Source organism: Cuculus canorus, chromosome 3 (assembly GCF_017976375.1).
Source record: "Cuculus canorus isolate bCucCan1 chromosome 3, bCucCan1.pri, whole genome shotgun sequence".
NCBI classification, from domain to species: Eukaryota; Metazoa; Chordata; class Aves; order Cuculiformes; family Cuculidae; genus Cuculus; species Cuculus canorus.
The window spans coordinates 66941660-66962322 of record NC_071403.1 but is presented as its reverse complement, the minus strand read 5'-3'; the positions used below and the strand labels follow the sequence as shown (position 1 = coordinate 66962322).

General features: G+C 56.2%; 1 protein-coding gene across 2 annotated transcripts; it reads right to left on the bottom strand.

The window, feature by feature from the left end:
- Positions 1-1128: 1128 nt before the first annotated feature.
- On the bottom strand, positions 1129-15514 carry KIF3C (kinesin family member 3C). Of its 2 annotated transcripts, XM_009563750.2 has the most exons (8): positions 14033-15514; positions 8989-9090; positions 8778-8900; positions 8563-8681; positions 7000-7107; positions 6264-6366; positions 5581-5756; positions 1129-4235 (listed from the first exon to the last, which is right to left on the bottom strand). In XM_009563750.2, the coding sequence occupies exons 1-8, from the start codon at positions 15437-15439 to the stop codon at positions 4142-4144; spliced, it is 2232 nt and encodes a 743-aa protein (XP_009562045.2). In that variant the 5' UTR covers positions 15440-15514; the 3' UTR covers positions 1129-4141. The 2 variants fall into 2 exon arrangements, with proteins under 2 accessions (XP_009562045.2, XP_053919340.1); XM_054063365.1 differs by lacking the exons at positions 1129-4235; positions 5581-5756; positions 6264-6366; positions 7000-7107 and adding an exon at positions 7117-7285.
- Positions 15515-20663: the final 5149 nt, after the last annotated feature.

The following is a 20663-nucleotide window of genomic DNA, read 5'->3' as shown; positions in this document are numbered from 1 at the left end:
GCATTGTGGGGGACTGGAGCAGCTTTCCCTGCCTGAAGTCGCCTTTTTGTCCCATGGGATACCCTGTGTGCTGCCAAAGCTGCAAAGCTGGCATTTCAGAATGGTTTGAGCAGTTACACTTGACATGGAAAAACCCTTTGACCTTCTCTGCACCCTTCATGTAGGATTTCTGAAATCCTTGGAATAAGTACTTTGGAATAAGTCCTTCCAGTACTGAAAGGGCCTAAAGCAAAGCTGAGGAGGGGCTCTTGAACAGGGAGTGCAGGGTCAGGATGAGGGAGAATGGTTCGAAGCTGAAAGAGGGGAGACTGAGATGAGATAAAGGCTGGCACAGGCTGCATAGCGAGGGTGTGGAGTTTCTTTCTCCAGAGAGATCCAAACCCACCTGGACACTCTCCCGTGCAACTGCTGGAGGTGACCCTGCTTTAGCAGGGGGGTTGGACTGGTTGAGCTCCAGAGAGCCCTTCCAACCCCACTATTCCATGATTTTGTGACCTTTTCCTAGTGAAGCTTCCCACAAATGACAGTTGTGTTACTACAAACACTCCATCTCACACTGAAAAGGTGAAATTCCTGGAGAAATCCAGGTCGGCAGGCACCGATGCCCCTGTTCTCACAGCAGCAGGAATGCTAATCCCAAATCCCTGTCTCCAAACACACACAATCCATGAGGTCCCACCAAGCAGGGAACACAATGCGGAGAGGCTCTTACTCACATCAACCATCAGCCGCGGCACCGTGACACCGTTGGGTTCCAGCTGCCCTGCACCATGGATGAAGGAGGCTGCAGACGCTCTTTGCAATGTTCATTCCTTTATTGGTGCCATCGCCAGTTTTCCGAAGAGTGCTGGCACTTTCTGGCCATTCCCAGCACCAGGACAAAGCTACGTTACAGCATATTGAGGTGTCCATCCAAAGCCAGGGGGGTGAGATTAATGCCCTCTCTCCGTCCGTATGTATAATATATATATATTTATATATGTCCTGTATATTCCTATGTATAGTGACGAGGATGGGCCACCGTACAGTAAACTTTTGAGTTCTAAATAAATCACCAGAGCAACAGGCACAAAAATTTGGTCCTAATCCAGGCCCTCCCCTTGCCAATCAACCCAAACCCACCCCCCTCCCGAAAAAAAACTCAGAAACCCCAAATAACCGAACAATTAAACAACAAAAAGAAGCCCCAGCCCCGTCCCCCCTCTGGGATTCGCCCCTGTACAGTCACTCACGCTGATGGAGAACAAATCCCTTGGGACACATACACACTCACACACATTCCTATGTTGATACACACACACCAACAGAGACCAGAGAACAGTACAAATGTACATCAGAGGCTGCTGCCATGATGCAGAGACTGCGGAGCCACCCCTGACAACACTGCCAGCTCACCCACTCTCAGCTCGAAGCACCAGCAGCTGCTCACAGCCTTCTTCGGGGTTGCGCTGAGGAGGCTGGGAGGTCATCAGCAGCGTGGAGAGAGACAGAGTGAGCGCATGGGACATTGCCAGACCCACGCGCACAACAAATGCGACACAGGCGGTGCTTGGGTATTGGAAGCAGCTCAGCCTGTGCCCTGTGCCAGGTAAACACGTGTCCAACCTGGGCTGAGCTGGAAGGGCTTCCAAGCAGAGCCCATCATGAAGGAGCTGGACCTGTCCTTTGCTGTGACACAGATGAGGACCAAAGTGTGCCATGGCAGAGCAGTGTGGAGCACATCCACCCGTCAACATGACACTCCATGGCCTGGGGCAAGCAAGGGGGCAAGAGAAGACACCATCAGCTCCTGAACTTCATCTCCACACCCCAGGTAGAAAATGGACCTAAGAGACCCTGTCCCTGCTTCACCACCTCAGGGCTCCATGAGCTGCTGATCTAGCTGTACATGAACTTGGGGCAATGAGAAAACAAGGAAGGGAGGAAAATATATTCCTACAGGACTCCCTGCAGCCAGCTTCTGCCCTCTCCCAGGTCTGTGCTTCCGACCCTAATAAACTAAAATAAAGAACTGGGTCTCTCATCCACCAGGATTCCTGGGGCCAGAGCCAGCTTGCTCTGGAGATGTGCACATAAATCCATGGCTGCGGGCAACACGTACAGACAGGAGCGCAGCCCAAGCCGTGGAAGAGACCCTTCTCCCATTCCTAAAATGCCCTTTCTCCTGCACACTCCTTCTCACGCTGAACATGGACCTGAGCTCGGTTCTGGGAGCAACCACAGCTTCCCAAATCACCTACAAGCTAGCTGCTGGGGTGGGAAGGGGACAAGGATTTTGGAGGAAGAAGGTGCCACAGAGCACAAATGGGAAAGGGCAGATGGTGGCAGAGGGCAATGATCAAGAACAGGAGGCAGGACCACTCTGTGTGTGTGGATTGTGCACTCCTCTGAAGTAGAAGAAACTGCTGTTCCCTCTCCCACCCTCACCCTGGCTCCCAAATGCAGGAGCTGTTGGGGTGAGTGATGACCAGGCCTCCGGTAGAAGAAACTCTCTTCATCACCACAAGACAGTGGGAGGCCCTGGCTGCCCAGAGCAATCATGGATGCCCCATGCCTGGAGGTGTTGAAGGCCAAGTTGGATGGGGCTTGGAACAACCTGATCCCGTGGAAGGTGTCCCTGCCCATGGCAGGGGGTTGGAACTGGATGGGATTTGAGGTCCCTTCCAACTCAAACCATTCCACGATTCTAAGATATGGTCCCTACCTGTAATCTTCACAGATATGCCTTCCCAGGGACCAGTCTCAGCATTCACTCCTCTGAAGACCAGAATCCTCCCATCTGAACCTGGGTGTTGCTCCCTCATTCATTAGGATCTTTGTCAAACAAACGGATCTCCTCCATCTCCACATATCTGGAAGCTATCCCAGGGAAGCCACAGCTGCTGGCCATCTTGAATGGATGGTCTTCAACAGGGACCCATCTTCCCCATTGGATTGCTGAATTTCTCAGGAACACCGAGCAATGTCCTGGAACCTACATGTGCTGCTCCCTGGAATGGGTTTCAGATTGCCAGAGTGGCCTCACAGCTTGTCCCCTCTTATCCATTACCTGTTTCAGGTCCATCCCTCTGTGAACCCAACAACCACCAGGAAACTTCTCCCAACTATGAGGCGACCTCCATGTGGTCTTACCCAGCCAGGAGAAGAGCAATGTTGACATCACTCCTCTAGACATCACCCCATCCCTGGAGGTGTTCCCATCCCCCTCGGTTTCACTTCAGCAGCATCGCTCCCCAGACTACATGTACCTTTGGGAGGGTGGGTGGAAGGGGCTGGAGACTTACATCTCCTTAAGGAGTTAAACACCCATGTAGTCAGGGACGAGAGCATTCCCAGTGTCAGGCAGCTGAAGAGGACAGTGCCAGCATCTCCAGAGCACAGCAGAGGGGAACAAAGCCCCAGCACCACCAGGACTGACTTGGTTTGGTTAATCTCCAAGCTCTGTGGATGGAGCCGGCATTCCTGGAATGACAGTCATGCCCAGAACTCAATGAGATGTCACTGTTGCCACCAGTGTCGATGCAGACTGGAGAGTTCCTCTGGACCTCTTGACAAGCCCAGCGCATGGAGGTGCCACCACAATGTCTCCAAGTCCTTGTAGAAATCACCAAAATCCCTGGGATCCAGCAAAGCAAATGCAGCACCCGAGTCCAGAGTTGCCTCACCTTCTGCCAAAACCACCGGAGAGGGGCACATGCACTCTCCTGCCTGCTCTGCGGAGCACAATGGTGGGTAGCACCTGAAGGTGCCCACCCTGACAGTGTCCCCATGTCCCAGCCCTGCGCAGGGGCTGCGGTGGCAGAATGGGTGCTCCGCTGGTCAGCATGGTGCCTACTGCCAGCCTTAGGTGGCCTCCAGTCTGAAGGCACCTCTTGACTCTGCGCATCAACCACTCCATAAATAAATATGTTAAATAAATAAAGTGACAGATCTGGATTGGGGAGGGGGGGCAGAAGGAAGGAGGGGGCAGCTCCCCTTGCCCTTGTGAGCGTCTCACACAAACACACACGCACACAAAGTAGCTGAAGACAAAGACGAACTGGGACCGGTGGAGATGCTGCCGGCCAGGGCCCTTCCTTGGTCACCGACAGGGCACAGTCCTCACTGTGAGGCGGTGCACGCGACGAGGGCGTCCAGGACGTCACTCCTGAGCTGGCAGCGTGGTGGCGCATGGAGAGCTGGGGGCAAGGGAGACATGCGTGGTGGAGGATGGCAGTGACCGAGGCGTCTGGCACCTGGAGGGGGAGATGAATAAGGAAAACTTGGTTTGATAGAATCATTAAGGTCGCAAAGGACCTCTAAGACCAAGTCCAAGCATCAGCCCAACCCCAACGTGCCCCTCAAACCATGTTCCAAAGTGCCATGGCCACACAGTTTTTCAACCCTTCCAGGGATGGAAACTACCACTGCCCTGGGCAGCCTCTGCCAGGGCTTCACCATGAATGACGTCTCTTCACAATTAATATGTTTTTCCCAATATCCAATCTAAACCTCCCCGGCACAACTTGAGGCCATTTCCTCTCATCCCATCACCTTTTCCTTGGGAACAGAGCTCAACCCCCACCTGGCTCCAGCCTCATTTCCAGGAGCTGCAGAGCGATGATGTCTTCCCTCAGCCTTCCCTTCTCCAGACTAAACAGCCTCAGGGCCCTCAGTCAATCCTTGTAAGACGCATCCTCCATATCCTCACCAGCTTCATTGCTCTTTGTTTCCTTCTCCTTCCCTTTTCTCCTTCCCTCTTCTCTGTCTCCCACTTTCCCCAGAATCCAGCCTTATCCTCAATCTTAGGTGCAGGCAGCCCCAAAGGACACCTGGCATTGGGAAGGACAATACCTTTTGTCCTACTCCTTGGATAGATGTATATCATCAAATCACGGAACAGTTTAGGTGGGAAGGGACTTCCAGTTCCAATCCCCTGCCATGGGCAATGACATCTCCCACTGGATCAGGTTGCTCAAAGCCCCATCCAGCCTGGCCCTGGACACCTCCAGGGATGGGGCAGCCACCACTTCTCTGGGCAACCTGGGCCAGGGCCTCACTGCCCTCGCAGGAAAACATTTCTGCCTAACATACTATTCCAATCTTCCCTCTTGCTGCTGAAAACCGTTTCCCTCATCCTGTCCCTGCGCTCCCTGATCAAAAGCCCCTTCTCAGCTTTCCTGGAACCCCTTTCAATACTGGGAGGTTTCTCTAAGTTCTCCCCCAGCCTTCTCTTCTCCAGGCTGAACAAGCCCAACTCTCTCATCTTGTCCTCTGAATGGGAGGTGCTCCAGCCCTCAGATCATCTCCATGGCCTCCTCTGGGCTCGCTCCAACAGCTCCATGTCTTTCCCATGCTGAGATGTATATAATGATATACGAAACCATAACCCCATTTTTCATACTCATCCATCGGCTCTTACCAAAGCCATATTGTGTGTATTTTAAAATACACCCCAGCTACTTATGGCCAGCTTCAACCCCAAATGGGATGGGTAGCTCCACTGTGACCCCTCCTCCTGCCTCCACCCACATGCTGCCTGCACAGAGCATCCTGGTCACACCACAGCCCCACCATGTCCCCTTGCCCACCAGTACTCACCAGGAGTGGGACTTCCTCAGCCGGGAGCCTGTTGGCCGCTCCAGGAGGCTGTCCAGGTGCATCAGCCTCTCCAGGTGGAGAGCCCGGGGGTCCTGCTCTGCTGGGTTCCTGCTCCGCTCAAACTCGAAGATGGCTGGAGGGGAGACGTCCAGGTCCAACATCATGATGTTCTCAGCCTGCAGCAGGACAGAGCAAAGAGAAAGCCAACACCGGGAATCATCGCATGGCAAAACACAGCACCAGCTTTTGCAAGTCCCAACTGCCAAGAGAAGCTGATGAGCACACCAGGGAGAGGGACCCTCCTCTGGCTGACACAGTCTCAGGACAAGCTTGAAACTGGAGCCCAGGCTACCTGCTGTGCTCAGGCTCTTCTGGTCTGAGTCAGCAGGCAAGGCTGAATGTCCCATTCTTTCAAACAGCAGGAACTGCCACAGCCAGCAGCTCAACACCTAAAAGCACAGCCACCAACGCTGCCAGGTGGGAGGACAAAGTTGGGAGCTTGACCTGACCTATCTCAAATCATCATGAGCTTGTTTACTCCATATTCTTTCTCATTATTCATCCATCCATCCATCCATGCATCCATTCGTGCATCCATCCATGCATCCATCCACCAACCCACCCATCCCATTTAACCAATGACTTCTTGTCGTCTCGGCATGCACCAGTGCCCTTGGACGCACCCGGTACCGAGGATGAGATCCCATGGCCATGCGGGCGTACTGGCTGATGGGTCTTTTGTACCCCACCGCAGAGATAGGCCGCCTCTTCATTTGGTTGCTGTTTCTAAAGGATGAATTAAGAGAGGATCATGCATTAGGGAACATAGAATCACAGAATCATTAAGGTCAGAAAAGCCTTCTAAGCTCATCTAGTCCAACCAACAGCCCAACCCCACCATGCCAACTAAACCATGTCCCAGAGTGCCACGGCCACATGGTTTTTTAACCCCTCCAGGGATGAGGACTCTACCACTGCCCTGGGCAGCCTCTGCCAGGGCTTCACCACTCTTTTGGTACAGAAATTGTTCCCAATACCCAATCTAAACCTCCTCTGGCACAACTTGAGGCCATTTCCTCTTGTCCTATCACTTGTTTCTTGGGAGCAGAGCCTGACCCTGGCCAGGCTCCACCCTCCTTTCTGGGAGCTGCAGGGAGCGATGAGGTCCCCCCCCAGCCTCCTCTTCTCCAGGCTAAATACCGGCTAAAAATGTGTCTAAACAGTAACGAATGGAGCTCATCTACACTGAGTGAAGGCCCTTCCTTGTGAGGCTTGGCTTGGAGATGATTTCCACACTAGGTACCTGCAAGCATCCCTGTGTCCCTGCTGTCCCCCCCCAGCCCAGGGGACATCCCTGCCCCGCAGGCAGAGGTTTCATGCCTGGGGGTTGGCAGCACCGGGGCAGAGTTGGGGACGTACCCTCCGGTGGGCACCAGCTTCCAGTGGTCCTCCTCGCCATCGAAGTACAGGCGGTTCATGATCTTGTTCTTCTCTTCTGGTGGGATGAAGTTCTCGATGATCAGGTACCTGAGCAAGCGACCGGCCAAGGGAGAGACAGAGCAGGAGCAATAGGGTGGGAAGAAGCAAGAGAGGAAGGAGTTAGGGTGATGAGTGACAGGAAACAGGTTGGAAAGGGGGAGGAAAGGGAGGAAGAGAGTGAGACACAGGGAAACGGGAAAACATCCAGAAGACGGAAATGGAGAGGCTGAAGCAACAGATCATATAATCATAGAATCCCAGAGTCGTTTAGGTTGGAGAAGACCTTTAAGATCGTCAAGTCCAATCCTTAACCTCACACTGCCAACCCCACCACTGAACCCTGTCTCTGAGCACCACATCCACATGGCTTTTAAACCTCTCGAGGGATGCGGACTCCAACACTGCCCTGGTCAGCCTCTGCCAGAGCCTGACAGCCCTTTCCATGAACAGATATTCCCTAATATACAATCTAAACCTCTCCTGGCACAACTTGAGGCTGTTTCCTCTCATCCCATACCTTGTCCCTTGGGAGCAGAGCCTAACCTCCCCTGGCTCCAACCTCCTTTCTGAGAGCTGCAGAGAGCGATGAGGTCTCCCCTCAGCCTCCTCTTCTCCACACTAAACAGCCCCAGGGCCCTCAGCCTCTCCCAGAACCCCTGGGCTCCAGACCCTTCCCCAGCTACGTTCCCTTTCTCCCGACATGCAACAGATTCGGCCACCAGAGAGACAAGTGCAGCAGGAGAAGGAGCACAGAGGAGGACGATCATCAGAGAGGGGCGCAGACACCAGGCAGCTCTGGGGGTTCCGTGCAGGCAGGAAGCCCTGTCTCCTCTCTGGACCTGTCCACTGCCCCACCCTGACCAGAAAACAACAGAAAGCTCAACAATGCAAAATGGACCCCGAAAGGAATCTTTAGTTCCACCTTTTTAGGAGGAAAATTGAGCAGGTGCAGAAAATTGTTTTGAGCCCATGAGTTGCTACATTGAGCTGCCAACTTTTAAAAAGTTTAACTCATGTTTGAAAGGAAAAGAAACAAAACTTGAAGTGAAATTTTGTTTCTATGAGAAGTATAAATATTTTAGCTGGAAAATGCTAAAATATATTTGTGTCTGGATGGGATTTTTTAAAGCTATTGATAAGATTATTGCTTGAAGTGAAAACAAACCCACTCAAGGTCATGGACCAGCAGCTCCATTTCCTATTTGGTGGTTCCTGGTAGGAAAACATCGCCCAGCTTTGCCGGCTGCCACCATGCTGCTGGGCTCTCCCGCAGGGCTGGGGGCTCACTCTCGGTCCCATTAAAGCAGCTCCCTCTCTGGTGACCACACTGGGCCAGAGCTGGTCTCCATGTACTTTAGGGACACTCAGCTCCAGCTGCCAACATGTCCCCAAACTCAACTGCAGCGTCTGCTGCCAGTTCCCCAGCTCTACCCTGCACACCCAGCTCTGCTCTGCACACCCCACACGACTATGCCCAAGCATGAGGGATTCATGACCACCTACTTGAGCTTCAGCTCCCTCGTCTGCTCGTTCTGAGCCTCCTCCAGTTCCTGCCGCACGCGGATGTACTCATCATGCTGGTCCTGGATCTCCCCCTTCACAGCCTGCAGCTTGGCATAGAGCTGAGGAGAGAGTAGAGTCTCAGTCCTGTGGCTCTGGGAGCTCTGGTGATCCCCAGCGTCCACAGGAACGCTCATCCTTGCCTGCCACACTCTCACCTTCTTCAGTTTCTTGGTTTTGATCTCCACTTCCTGCTGGAGGGAGGTGTACGTCTCCCGCAGCTCCATGGTCTCCTCGTCCCGCAGCAACATCTCCTGCTGCATCTCCCGCTCCCGGCGTTTCTGCAGTGCAGGAGGAAACACTCAGAGCTAGGAGTGGGAACCAGCCCCACAGGACACCCCCATCCAGGTCTGACCCCTACACCATTACCTGCTCAGCTATCTCCTGCCGCTTCAGCTCCAGCATCTTCTGCTGCTCGTTGGTGTGGTCCACAATGGTCCTGCCGCCAATGAGCAGCTTGCTCTCCATCTCCTGGGGGGCAGAGCAGGGTCAGGGTCAGCATGGCCCCAAGTCGTTTACCCTGGCCACCCTTGCTGAGTGGTCACACCCACCCCTGGTTTGCCCTGGCCACCCTTGCTGGGTGGTCCCCCTCGTACCTGGTCCCCATCCTGGGGTCCTTGTCCTCACCCCTGGGTTCAGAGAGGTGGGAGCTTTTGGTGCCACACATGCTTTGGTCTCTGGCTTATGGGGAGGGGGCTGCGCACAGACACTGATGAGCTGGGGACTGGTTCAGCATCACAGGCCAGGAGCAGGGGGTCTGAGTGACATGTCCCCTCCCTAGGGACCTGGTGGAAGCTGCTGGCACTGAGCCCAGGCTGTAGTGGCTCCCGCTTCCTTCCGCACAGCTGCGAGCCCATGGGATGCGGCGGATATGCAGCAGCTGCCGACAGCGGAGACCCAGTCCTGGCTGCCCACCCCCAGCCAAGCCACGCCGAGCTCTGCTGGGCCAAGCCATGCCAAGCCACGCCAAGCTGTGCTGTGCCAAGCTGGGTGGGGGTCTCTGCCCTGAGGAGCCCCTGGGACCTGCCAGGGCGATGCTGCAGCAGCGCTTCCTGCAGCTCAGTCAGGCTCTGTAAGTGTGTGTGCCCACCCCAACCCGCCCTGTCCGGACCCCCTTATCCCACCCATCACCCCCAGCCCAGAAGCAACTCCCTTTGCCTCCTGCGGGAACGGGGCTCCCCAAGCCCAGGGCTGCACTCACACACACACACACACACACATATGCACAGACACGTGCACATGCAGACACATGTGCAGACACCCATACACACACATATAGAATGGTTTAGTTTGCAAAGGACCTTAAAGATCATCTAATTCTATCTCCCTGCCATGGGCAGGGACACCTCCCACCAGATCAGGCTGCTCAAGGCCCCATCCAACCTGGCCTTGAACACCTCCAGGGATGGAGCAGCCACAATTTCCCTGGGCAACCTATTACAGGGCCTTACCACCCTCACAGTGAAGAATTTCCTCCTTATGTCTAGTCTAAATCTCCCCCTATCCAATGTAAAGCCATTCCACCTCATCCTATCACTCCAAGCCTTTGTGAGAAGTCCCTCCCCAGCTTTCTTGTAGCCTCTTCAGGTACCGGAAGGTCACTATAAGATCTCCTCGGAGCCTTCTCTTCTCCAGGCTGAACAACCCCAACTCTCTCAGCGTGTTCTCATATGAGAGGTGCTCCAGCCCTCAGACCATCTTTGTGGCCTCCTCTGCACCCATTCCAAAAGCTCCATCTCCTTCTTATATTGAGGATCCCAGAACTGGACACAATACTTGAGATGAGGTCTCACAAGACAGAAATAGAAGGGCAGAATCCCCTCCCTTGACCTCCTGGCCACGCTTCTTTGGATGCATGCACACACACATAAACACACGTGCAGACACCCATATACACATGCACGCAGAGACACACACATGGACACAGACACACATGGACACAGACACACACGTGCCTACAGGCACTCACACACGGACACACATGTACATACATACACTCAAACACACATACACACGTGCATCCATGTACTCACACACACACACGTGCACTCATACTTGTACATAAATGCATTCACACATACGCACACACATACACACATGCGCACACACAAACACATGTCCACACGTGTGCACAGGCTCAGGGGTGTGCACACACGTGCCGGCTGCATGCACACATGCCAAATACACACCTACACATGTGCTTCTGTGCATACAAGCACCAGGTGCCGGTGCACATCTGCACACCCACACAGGCTCGGTGTGCTGCCATGCCCAGGGTATGTGTCACCCGCACCGGTGTCAGGGTGTCAGTGTAGCTGGCAACCTGTGCTCCCACAGCTGCCGCTTAGAAGCAGGGATGGATCCAGACGTCCCCATGCCACCACAGCCCTGCGCACGGCGTTAAATATTCATCTCCCAGACAGCATCCACAGCTATTCCCTGGTGTCCCTGCAAGCCACCGTCTGCCACCACACCGGCATGGCTCTGCCCTCACCACAGGCGTGTGCACTTGGACTCAATGATCTAACTGGTCTTTTCCAACCTATGATTCTATGATTCTATGACTTGGGGTCCCTCTGCACCCCTGGAACAAGAGCTCCGAAATCAAAGCTCCCTCCCCGCACTCCCTGCTGCCACAGCCAAGGGCTGTGATGCCACACAGGGGGACACTGGTACTGAGGGCACAAGGATCACCAGGCAGTGCTGGGGCAATATTTGCCCTTATTTTACCCCTGTTATAACCCCTATTTTGCCTCCCCGTTTTCCCCCTACTACTCTCCTATTTTCTCCCTATTTTTCCCCTACTGTTCCCATTTTAATTCTATTTTCCCCCATATTTCCCCCATTTTTCCATATTTTGCCCCATTTTCCCTCTATTTGCCACATTATTGCCCCATTATTTCCCATCTCCCCCTATTTTTCTCATATATTCCTCTATTTTAACCATATTTTTCCCCCATTTTCCCCTATTATTCCTCTATTTTCCCATTTCCTCTATATTTCCCCTACTATTCCCCTATTTTTCCATTTCCCCCCTATTCTTCACCTATTATTCCCTTATTTTCCATCTATCTTTCCCCTATTATTCCCGTATTTCCCCTCTATTTTTCCCTTACTTCTCTTCTATTCTTTCCCCTATTATTTCCCTATTTCCCACAGTTCACCTCTTCTTCTCTATGTCTCCACTACTTTCCCGTATTTTCTCCCCATTTCCCCCTTCTTTCCCCCATTATTGCCCTATTATTCCCCCATTTTCCCTCTATTTTTCCACTATTTTTTCCCCTATGTCTCCTCTATTTTTCCTTTATTTCCTCCCCTATGTCTCCCCTATTTTTCCTCCATTCCTGCTCCATTTTTCCCCTGTTTTCTCCCTTATTTCCCCACTACTTTTCCTCTATTTTCTTCCCAGTTCTCCCCACAGGGTTCACCACCCGCTGCCAGCTTCACTGCACGATTAAGGGGTTTCATAGAGCTGTCGTTTTCTCCCTCCCTCTAACAAAGATGACTTCCAATCTTCTTTAGCATGGGGGACAGATTGAACATTAAGCTTCTTATGGGAACTCATTCCCGGCTCCCAAAGAACTTTTTGCCAACACTTTCCCACCTGCTGACCCAGGCCTTGGCAAGCCAGCAGAGCCCACGGGTGAGGGGCCCTGAGCACTCACACCAACCTGGGGCAGACCCTTGCTCACAGCTGGGTGCCACATTGCACTTCTGGGCATCACAGTACACATCTGTATGCCAAGGTGTTCATCTGAGCATCGTGGTGCACACCTGGGCACCATGGTACTCACCTGCATGCCATGATGCTCATCAGGGAACCAAGACACACAACTGTGTGCCACGGTGCTCAGATGGTTGCCAAGGTGCTCATCTGAACACCACGGTGCACATCTGGGCATCCCAGTGCACATCTGGGCACCAAAGTGCTCACGTGGGCATCACGGTGCACATCTGGGCACTATGGTACTCATCTGGGCATCACCAGGCACATCTGCATGCCACGGTGCTCATCAGGTGGCCAAGGTGCTCATCTGAACATCATGGTGCACATCTGTGTGCCACAGTGCACATCTGGGTGCCAAGGTGCTCACCTGGGCGCCTCCTTGCCTGGCTCAGCTGCGTAGCAGAGCTGCCCATGGGCTCAGTGCAGCCCCCAGAGTCCCTGGCAATGTCCCCCTGGCCACGCGTCACTAGTGTGACTGTCTCGTACAGTCCAGCACACAGAGCAGCTCCAAAGGCCACCAACAGGGATGCGGAGTCATCTCGCCTCCAGCCCTGCTGTGTTACTCAGCAGTTCCAGGGCAGCCGGTGGCCCCGAGCCAGCCTGGTGCCAGACAAGGAGTCCATGTGGGATGGCTGCCAGTGACAACCTGCGCTCCAAAGTGGCGTGTGAGGAGCCCATCTCCGCGCCGAGCATCCTGCTCTGCCAGGACACCCACTGTGGGACACCAGTCATGCCAGCGCCATGGCTCTGCCTGGCTGCACAGCCCACTGTGAGCCCGCGGGGCTCTGTGCAGGCATCCAGGCATCATCACGCATCCCTGGGCATCATCGCGCGTCCCTGGGGCTGCACAAACACAGCAGCTGCCACGGAGGAGGGGATGAGCGCATCCCTCTGCTCAGCCCTTGAATTCCCCGGTGAGGACCAATGCCCTGGCTCGTCCTCGCCTGGAGGGCTCCATGCCAGGTCTCCACTGCATCCGGGCCACCGCGGTGACGGAGGGGCTATGTCTGAGCGTGACGCGGCAGGGCAGGGTGCTGGGGCTCCTTCCCCATCACTGTGGCTGCTGCCCCAGCTCCGTGTTGATGCTGGGCGGGTGGGAGGGGTTCAAGACCCCCCAGCCTCACCAGGGAAGGCAGTGGTGACACCTGAGCCTGGCATGGCCACCTGGAGATAGGCTGGCACTGCCACGGTCCTGCTCACACTCAGCCCCACATCCCTGAGCATCCCTGAGCTGGTGGGGTGCAACACCTGGAGCCAACCCTGCTCCGGCTCCCAGCTGCCAGGAAGGATTTGAGGCAGGAAGGAGGGACAGGGGGGTCCCTGCAGAGCTGCATCGCTCCCACTCCAAAGTGCTTTGTTGTGCAGAGAGGGGACTGCAGCTGAGCACAGCAAACTCGTGTCATCAGTGGTCCTCTCCCTCGTGGCCTCTCCCACCCCACACCCCCAGGAGCTCCCACATCAGGTCCCCAGGCAAGACCATGTCTGAAGGCAACCCCAGCCCACCGTCATGCAGGAGCACAGGGCTGCCCTTGGGCACCTTGCTTGGACATCTGGCTCAGATATCCAGCTTGGACACCCTGCTTGTCCATCCTGCTTGGACACACTCTTTGGGACCCATTCAAGCAGCCCACAAGGGGCTGGAGGCAAAGCAGGTTGTCCTCCAATGCAGTTCATGTTGACACCTACCTTGTACTTGGTGGCCAGCAGCTCCGTGGCCTCCTGCTCCTTCCGCAGATCCTCAATCATCTTCTCCTTCTCCTGCAGCAGCTTCTGCTTCTCCTCACTCACCAGGCTGTGGTCATCCTGGATAGCAGCTTTCTCCTCTTCCAGTCTCTCCTTCTGCTCCTTCAAGTAATTCTTCATGTTCTTCTCCAGCCCATCCTCATTATCGTCCTCCCCTTCGTTCTCAGTGGCATTTTCCCCATCCACCACTTTCTTCCTCCGGCTGCTTCTTCTCTTCTTCTTCCCCAGCATCCCACGTTTCTCCAGCTGCGCTTTCAGCCGGACAATCTCCTCCTGGAACTTCCGCAGCAAGGTGTCCTTAGGGTCCTCGTTCACCCGGGGCTTGTTCCTTATCTTCTTGGCCCTGTTGGCGAACCTGAGAGTGGAGAGGCTCTCCTCGTAGCTGTGAGAGGCTGGGCCCAAGGTGGCCACCATGATTGTCTTGGCGTTACCCCCAAGGGAGTCCTGCAGCAGGCGGGTCAGCTTGGAGTCCCGGTAGGGAATGTACGTGCTCTTGCCACCCACAAGTGCAGAGATGACGTTGCCCAGGGCGGAGAGGGAGAGGTTGATCTTGGACGCTTCCTTGGGGCGCTCTCCCTGGGCCCCCATTTTGCTCTGTCGCTCGCTGCCAGCCAGGTCGACCAGGTTGAGCTTGCCAACACGGATGTGCTCCTCACCATCGGGCCCCGTCTCACTGCACTCGACAGTGATGAGGAAGATGGCATGGGAGCGGGAGCTGCGCTCGTTCATGTTGGTGCTGCCCACTGAGCGCGTCTGGTTGCCCAGGTTCATGACGTGCTCGATCTCCTTGACATTCTTGGTGACGAAGGAGGAGAGGTCCTTGACATAGACTCCCGTCTCAGGGTTCTCCTTCAGCTCCAGCTTCTTGCTCTGGTCCTTAGCGAGGAGGTCCCGGATCTCCTCCTGGTAGATCTCCAGGTAGGAGGCCCTTACCAGGTACTGCTGGTTCTGCGAGCGCGAGATGTGGGTGAAGATGTGCTCGAAGGAGCTGGGGATGATGCCCTTCTTCTCGGGCTCGGCCCAGACGCCCTGCATGGTGTAGGTTTTACCGGTGCCGGTTTGGCCATAGGCGAAAACGGTCCCGTTGAAGCCTTGGAGCACAGAATCGATGAGCGGCCGCACGGTCTCGTCGTAGAGGTCGGCTTGCTTGGAGTCGGCGTCGTAGACGGCGTCGAAGGTGAAGGTCTTGGGCAGCTCGCCTGGCGCGGCGCGGGGGCTGCGGATGCTGACCTGGCCCAGCCGCACGTCCAGCTGCACCACGCGCTCGCAGCCCGCCGCCTCCTCCCGCTGGCTCAGCGGCCGGCACCGCGCCACCACCTTCAGCGCCTCGCAGCGCGAGCGCCCGGCCATGGCGGGGCTCGGGGGGATCAGCGCTCGGCGCCAACGGCCCGGCGCCAACGGCCGGGCGGGAGCCGAGCGGCCCCTCAGGGCAGCGCGGCCGCCGCGCCCGGGGCGGGGACGGCAGGAGGGGCGGGGCTTGGAGTCGGCTAGATATGATTGGCTGAAGCAGAGGTGAGGGGCGGGGTCTGCATAGGGAGTGAGCGGTGATTGGCTGCGGCTGAGGGGAGGGGCGGGGCCTGAGGGGAGGGGTGATTGGCAGCGGCCGCACGAGGGTGCGGGGACGGCAGTGAGGGGCGGGGCTTGGCGTAGACGCGACGTGATTGGCTGAAGCAGGGGGTAGAGGCTGGGCCTGAGGGGAATGGGGAGCCATGATTGGCTGCGGCCACGGGGAGGGGCGGGGCCTGAATGGGGATTGAGCGACGATTGCCAGGGCCGCGGAGAGGGGCGGGACCTAAGGGAAGGGTGAGCGGTGATTGACTGAGACAGGGGTGAGGGGCGGGGCCTAAATGGGGAGTGAGCAGTGATTGACAGCGGCCTCACCACGTCTGTGTGAGTGGAGGGAGGGGTGAGGCAATCATCGCTACGGCCGCGGGAGAGCGGGGGCCTAAGGGGGGGGTGAGCTGTGATTGGCTGCGGCCGAGGGGAGGGGCGGGGCCCGACAGGAGCAGTGAGTGGTGATTGGCTCCGGCGCCTCTGACCACGGGGGGGGTGGGGGTGGGGTGGGGTGGGGGGGGTGAGCACCGGCGCGGGGCACGCCGGCAATTGTAGTCCTGGCTATGTGCAGCGGAGGGCGCGGGGCATGCCGGGAGTTGTAGTCCGGTCTGTGTGCGGGGGCGGGGCGGGGCTGGGATGCAGGATAAAGGCTGAAGGACTGGGATGCAGGATGCAGAACGGGGATTCAGGATGTGGGATACAGAATGCGGGATACAGGATTGGAATGCAGGGCGTGGGATGAAGGATTGGGATGCAGGGTACAGAAGGAAGGAATGAGATGCAGGATGAAGGATGCAGGTCTGGGATGCAGGATGTGGGATAAAGAACACAGAATTGGAACATGAGTTGCAGGATTGGGATGTGGAATGCAGGGCTGGGATGTGAGATGTAGCTGCAGGGCTGGGATACAGAGTGCAAGATGCGGGATACAGAATGCAGGATGTGAGATACAGGAAGCGATTGGGATGTGGAATGAGGATGCAGGACTGAGAGCTAGGATGAGCGGCTGGGATGTGTGATGGAGGGTGCAGGACGTGGGATATGAGTTCAGGATTGGGATGCAAGTTGCATAAGATGAGGGATGCAGGATTGGGATGCAGGATGCACAAATCATGTGTGGGATGCAGGGTAGTTTTGTGAGATGCGGGAGTGCAGGGTATTGGAAGCAGGACTAGGATGCACAATGGAAGGCACTGGATGTGGTATACGGGTTTAGAACTAGGGTGTGGGATGCAGGGTAACGTTGTGGGGTGCACAGCACACAATGTGTGATAAAGGACATGGGCTGCGGGATTGTGGGATAGGACAGGGAAGGTGCCCATCCCGGGCCTGGCAGCTGAGACAGGGTCATCTCCCCACTTCCATCTCCCACGGGGCCAGGGCAGCCGTCCTATGGTGTTTGTGGGTGGCTGCACTGGCTCGAGCTCTGTGTGTCCCCAATGACAGCAAATCCCGGGCTCCCTGTCTCTCCGCCAGCTCCGGGACGGCTGGTGCATCCCTGCACAGCATCACATGCATCTCAGTGGGAATAATCCCCAGTGCTGTACGGGAGAGGCAGCAGAGGGCTGCAGGGGGAGATCAACCACCCACGCCGTTAATGGGGTCCCAGCAGCTGCCCTCTCCCTGCAGCCAGAGATTAGCCCATAATTAATTAATTAATTAGGGTATTTGCTGCCTGGTGCGATCCAAGGGCTCTGGCTCCAGAGGGAGCTTTGTGGGGAAGGGGTGAAGGTCCTCTCCCCAAGGCACAGCCCCAGCGATGGAGGGGGTGGTGGTGACAAAGGAGGGCATGGGGGGGGAGGGTGAAAGGGGGTGGAAGGAGGGAGAATTGGGATGAGGAGAGACAATGAGGGAGATACAGGGGAGGTGGAGGAGATGATGGGGCAGGTGGGGAAGGGGATGGAGGGGGATGGAGGATGGAGAGATGGAGGAGGATGGAATGGGATGAGGGGGGGATGGGGTGATGGAGGAGGATGGAACGGGATGGAGGGAGGGGGAAGTGGGATCGGGAGGGGGAATGGAGAAGGGATGCAGAAGGGTGGAGGAGATGAGGAGGGTAGAGAGGGATGGAGGGGGTGGCAGCAACAGTGGAGGGTGTGGTGAGGAGGTCGAAGCGGGATGCAGCAGGATGGTAGTGGGATGAGAGGGGCAATGTGACGGGGATGCAGGGGGGATGAAGGAGATGGTGGGGAAGGTAGATGGGAATGGAGGGACAGTAGGATGGACAGAGGATGGAGGGGAGATGGGGAAATGGAGGGGGTGGAAGGGTGGAGGAGGGTTGAAGAGGCAGTGGAGTGGGTGGAAGGACTATGGAGTAGGGATGGAGAAGGGATGGGGGGAGATGGAAGTGGTGGAGGATGGGTGCAAGGGGGTGGAGAGGATGGAGGAAGATGAAGAGGCAAGGGGGAGGTGGACTATGGAGAGGGGATGGAGAAGAGATGGAGGGGGCTATGGAGAAGTGGAGGCGGTAGAGAATGGAAGGAGAGGCTGGGATGTGGGGGCTATGGGGGGGTGCCTGCTGGAGCCTGGGCTGCCCCAATCCCAGTGCTGAAGCATAGGGCCAGGGCACCGCAGGACGGAGACTTACCACACACCATGCTGCATGTGGGACTGGGCACCACCACACCCCACATCTGAGCCCAGGGGATCTCACAAGGTTATGAGGCCACCTCTCCACATGGGCACTCGGAGCAGCCATGTCCCTGGCTCCATGCTCCCCCTCACCTTGACTAGGAGGACAACACATGGGACAGGGGTCTTCACCAGGGCCACCTCCCCTCTCCTGCCCTGTCTGGAGAAGTGTCTGCCCATTGCCATGGGGTGGGGACTTCAGTGCTGCCTGTGACATGGGGCAGGGACCCTGGTGCTGCCTGGCTCTGCCCATGCCATGGGGCAGGGATCTCGATGCTTCCTGTGCTGGGGCCCCGGCAGCAGGGACGTGAGCACTTGCCCTCACCTTGGGGGGCTGTGGTGGCTGTGGGCGTGGGATAGAGCTACACCCCCTGAGCTTCCCCCGCTCCCATGGACACACAGCTAACCTCTGCTCCAGTGTGATGCTCCACACTGGGAAAAATGCTTGAAAATGCAAAATAAGCCAATTCCCAGCCCTTGTGGGTGGCCAGGAGGAGCTGGAGGGGCTGTGGCCCCACATGTCCCCGGCGTCTGGGACACCCAGCACCATCTGTCGGGGGGCAACCCCCAAGGTGAGGCATCTCCTGGAATTGTGGGTCTGGGGCTGCCAGGAATTGGCAAAGCTGGGGCCAGAGTTGTTAAGGAATTAATGGGGAGTGGGAGGGAATCCTGCCAAGCTGGGTAGAATTCTGGCAGTGGCTCCAGTGCCTCTGGCAGCGAGGACAAAGGCTGCACTGATGCACGTGGCAGTGATGGAGAGCCCTCCACCTTGACACCCATGGCACGGTGACACGGAATGAGCATTGGGTGCTGGCAGTGGGGTGCCAGGAGACCTTGTGATGCCCTTCCCAGTGTCTGCCCAAGCTTCTTGGGTTTCCCAGCTGCTGACCCGGGCAGCAGCATCAGCCTGAGACAGGCAGATGTGGGAGAGAGAGGACACCCAGTGCTGGCAGTGACACCCTGCCACTCTCTGGACCCTGTGGTTGTAGTCCTATCTCCTTCAGCACTGCAGCCCCCAGGGCAGTTGGATCACCCTGGGCTCTCCAAGGGAGCCATGAGGAAGAGGAAAAGGTGCAGGGATGCACTGGGACCTGTAGCCTCTGTCCTTGGGCAGCAACTCCCTGAGCCACCAACAGCCTTGTCTCCCCATAGGTAGATGGCGCTCAGCACCCAGAGAGGGGCTGGATGGTGCTGCCAGATCCCTCCTTCCCAAACCCTTCATCGAATCACAGAATCATGGAATGATTTGCATTGGAAGGGACCTCGAAGCCCATCCAGTTCCAATCCCCTGCCATAGCCAGGGACACCTCCCACTGGATCAGGTTGCTCCAAGCCTCATTCAGCCTGGCCTTGAACACCTCCAGGGATGGGGCAGCCACCACTTCTCTGGGCAACCTGGGCCAGGGCCTCACCACCCTCACACGAAAACATTTCTTTCTAAGATCTCATCTCAATCTCCTCTCTTCAGCTTTAAACTGTTTCCCCTCATCCTGTCCCTGCCCTCTCTGATCAAGAGCCCCTCTCCAGCTTTCCTGGAGACCTTTTCAGTACTGGAAGGCTGCTCTAAGATCTCTCTGGAGCCTTCTCTTCTCCAGGCTGAACAACCCCAACTCTATCAGCCCACCCAAGATTATCTCAAAGCTGTTCTAGTTGTGGCCTCAACTCAGGGTTGGGATGCAGAATGGGGCTGGTGCCACTTGGTCTCCACGATGGGCTGGATTAGATTAGAGGTCTTTTCCAACCTGAACGATTCCACGATTCTATGATTCTAAGATTCGTCTCATACCGAAAGCAGGGGAGCTGAAGGGGCAAGCGCAGCTCATACTAAGCCAGGATTTAGGATGGATCAGTTTGCCGGCAGCTGACTCCTCTACAATTAGATGTCAGCAGCGGTATGGGAGCCAGCTCAGGGTGTGGAGCTCCAACCTCATCCCATCCACACGTGGGTTGTTAAAGGAAACTGCGCCTTTTCCAAATGACCTCCATATGTTTAAAACAGCCAGGAGAGTGATGAGCTGCACCTCCTGATGTATGAGAGATGAGGAATATAAGCTGCTGCAAAGGGCTGCCTCTGCTGCACGTCCCTGGGGCTGCCCTCGAGGAGAAGACCCTCTGGCTTGGCCCCAGAGAATGAATCCCATTGGAATGTGGGGTTGCATGGTTTAGCTTATGCCACTTTTCTGATTACTGGGTCAGGGTTGGAAGGAGATGCAGCCCTGCCTGGCTTTGGGGACTGCAGGCTGGGAGCCTACACATGCCCAATGCCCCTTGTCTGCACCCTTGAGCCATCTCCCAGGTCTATGCTGACTCCTGCATTCCCCAAGGGAGCTCTGCAGCCACTTACAAGGTCCCGCAGCCCCAGGCTGTTCCCCACCATCCCTCTTTCCAC